The sequence below is a fragment of the Empidonax traillii genome, unplaced genomic scaffold, assembly GCF_003031625.1.
Source record: "Empidonax traillii isolate 1590-97213 ecotype Southwest subspecies unplaced genomic scaffold, ASM303162v1 scaffold1602:size438507, whole genome shotgun sequence".
NCBI lineage: Eukaryota > Metazoa > Chordata > Aves > Passeriformes > Tyrannidae > Empidonax > Empidonax traillii.
In genome coordinates, this window is record NW_020956795.1 from 78676 (window position 1) to 80740 (window position 2065).

Here is a 2065-nt window from a genome sequence, read left to right on the forward strand (position 1 = left end):
ACAATTGGCTTCCTGGGGATTAAAAGGCGTTTGCTGTTAATTCCTGAGTGCTTGAAATTAAGGAAATATCATGAGAGCCCAGTGGACTCCGGGCATAAAGGCCAGTTCTTTAAGTTCTTGTTCCCCAGTCACAGAGGAACAGGGTGGTGCGGGTGCACATGACACATTGTCCAGCTGCCGAACAGAAAATAATTAGCATTAATTAACTAATTCAGCACCTGGCTGAAGCACTGCCAGGACCACACCATGAGAGACAAGGTAAAGGCTAATCCCAGGTGGTGCCTACAGTTTATTCCAACCCAAAGGGCTGTTAATTATGCAGAACAGGCAGAGAGGCAACTACAGGCTGGAGTTAATAGATAGAGGCAACTCCTGCTCAGAATCCTTTGCTTCCTCTTCCCAGCTCACCAGCGGCATAGCTCAGGATACCTGGGGGTGTCTGCAGAGGGGACAGCTCCTGGTCCCCTCTCCTGGCTCCTGCTCCCCAGTTTGTAACCGGGACCAGCCGCTCCCAGTCCGTGCCAGACGGCCGCATCCTCCCGGGCTGCTGGGATGCGGAGCGGCCGTGGAGCTGCACAGCAGAACCCCAAGGAGCTGTGAATTGCCCATGATGTTTATTTTACAAGCTGCAAAACATTTAGGAGAGGGCTCATTTCTACCCGCTGGTTAAAATAGCTTTTATTCAAAAAAAAAAAAAAAAAATAGCCTTCTCTCATTTACATATCCTACAGACAGTCTGGTGGGGTCTCCGGGAGCCCCAGCTGCACTCCAGCCCCGCTACCCCCAGCACTGGCAGTGCCGGATGGCGGTGACGGTGCGGACGCGGCCGCGGCGGCTGCGGAAGGTGAGCACATCGTAGCTGCGCGGGGCGCAGCGCCCGGGGGCGGCTCCTGCCCGCACCAGGCACTCCTCTCCGTCCTGGGACTCCCTGCAGCCAGAGACAAACCGGTACATCCCCAGTGCATCCCACTGTCCCCCGCACACACCCCACACACCCTCCGTTCACCCTCGGGAAAGGGCAGATGCCCCGGAGCAGGGTGGGGGAGAAGGGAGGCATCTTCCCTCCATCTGTTCCTTACTCCTGAGGTGACTCGGTGAGCTGTCACTTCCCTCTGCTGAGCAGAGCAGATGTTCTTTCTCTCTTTCTTTCTTTTTCTGTGGCTTTAATTTGCTTCCCTTTGCACTCATAAATCCCACAATTTTTTGGGTTGAGAGGGACCTTAAAGCTTATTTCATTCCACTTCCTGCCATGGGCAGGGACACCTTCCACCAGCCCAGGTTGCTCCAAGCCCCATCCAACCTGGTCTTGGACAATTCCAGGGATCCAGGGGCAGCCACAGCTGCCCAGGACAATCTGTGCCAGGGCCTCAGCACTCTCACACAGAAGAATTCCTTCTCAATATTCCATCCAATCCTGCCCTCTGGCAGTGGGAAGCCATTCCCTGTGTCCTGTCCCTCCATCCCTTGTCCCCAGTCCCTCTCCAGCTCTCCTGGAGCCCCTTTAGGCCCTGCAAGGGGCTCTCAGGTCTCCCTGGAGCCTTCTCTTCTCCAGGTGAATCCTCAAGCTCTCCCAGCTCTCTGGCTCCAGAGCAGAGGGGCTCCAGCCTTGGGAGCATCTCCAGGGCCTCCTCTGGACTCTCTCCAACACATCCCTGTCCTTCCTGTGCTGGGGATCCACGTTTTTGTGTCTGCAAGCCACGCAAAGTCCTGCCCCCCTGTCTGAAACAACTGCCTGGACCCACCCTGCCCTGGAGCATCCCTGCCACCCCTTCCTGCCCCACAGCACTGCCAGCGGGTGAGGGACAGGAATTGCCATTCCAGGATGCAGGAGCCTCTCAGGATCCGAGCCTGCTGTCAGGGGGGTACCACGGGCTCCACAACCACCTGTCCAAAGGGCCCAATTCGGCACAATCAGAGCAGGTTCTGCTCCCCCCCCGGCGCAGCAGAGCAGCACAGCGCTGCCCCCACCGTGGTGGGTGAGCTGGGGGTGCTTCCCAAGCCCTGCTCCCGTGCTCCCCCCACACCCGGTCCTGCCCTGGCAGCCGCACAGGTGTTTGGAGAGAGG

At 57.6% G+C, this 2065-nt stretch overlaps 1 protein-coding gene across 1 annotated transcript in view; it reads right to left on the reverse strand.

The window, feature by feature from the left end:
- Positions 1-777: 777 nt before the first annotated feature.
- The window catches only part of LOC114070577, a 7752-nt gene continuing 6464 nt past the window's right edge, over positions 778-2065 (reverse strand). The window contains exon 6 of the mRNA XM_027908070.1: positions 778-928. Within this exon, the coding sequence (XP_027763871.1) occupies positions 778-928 (151 nt within the window). The remainder of the gene's footprint in view (positions 929-2065) is intronic.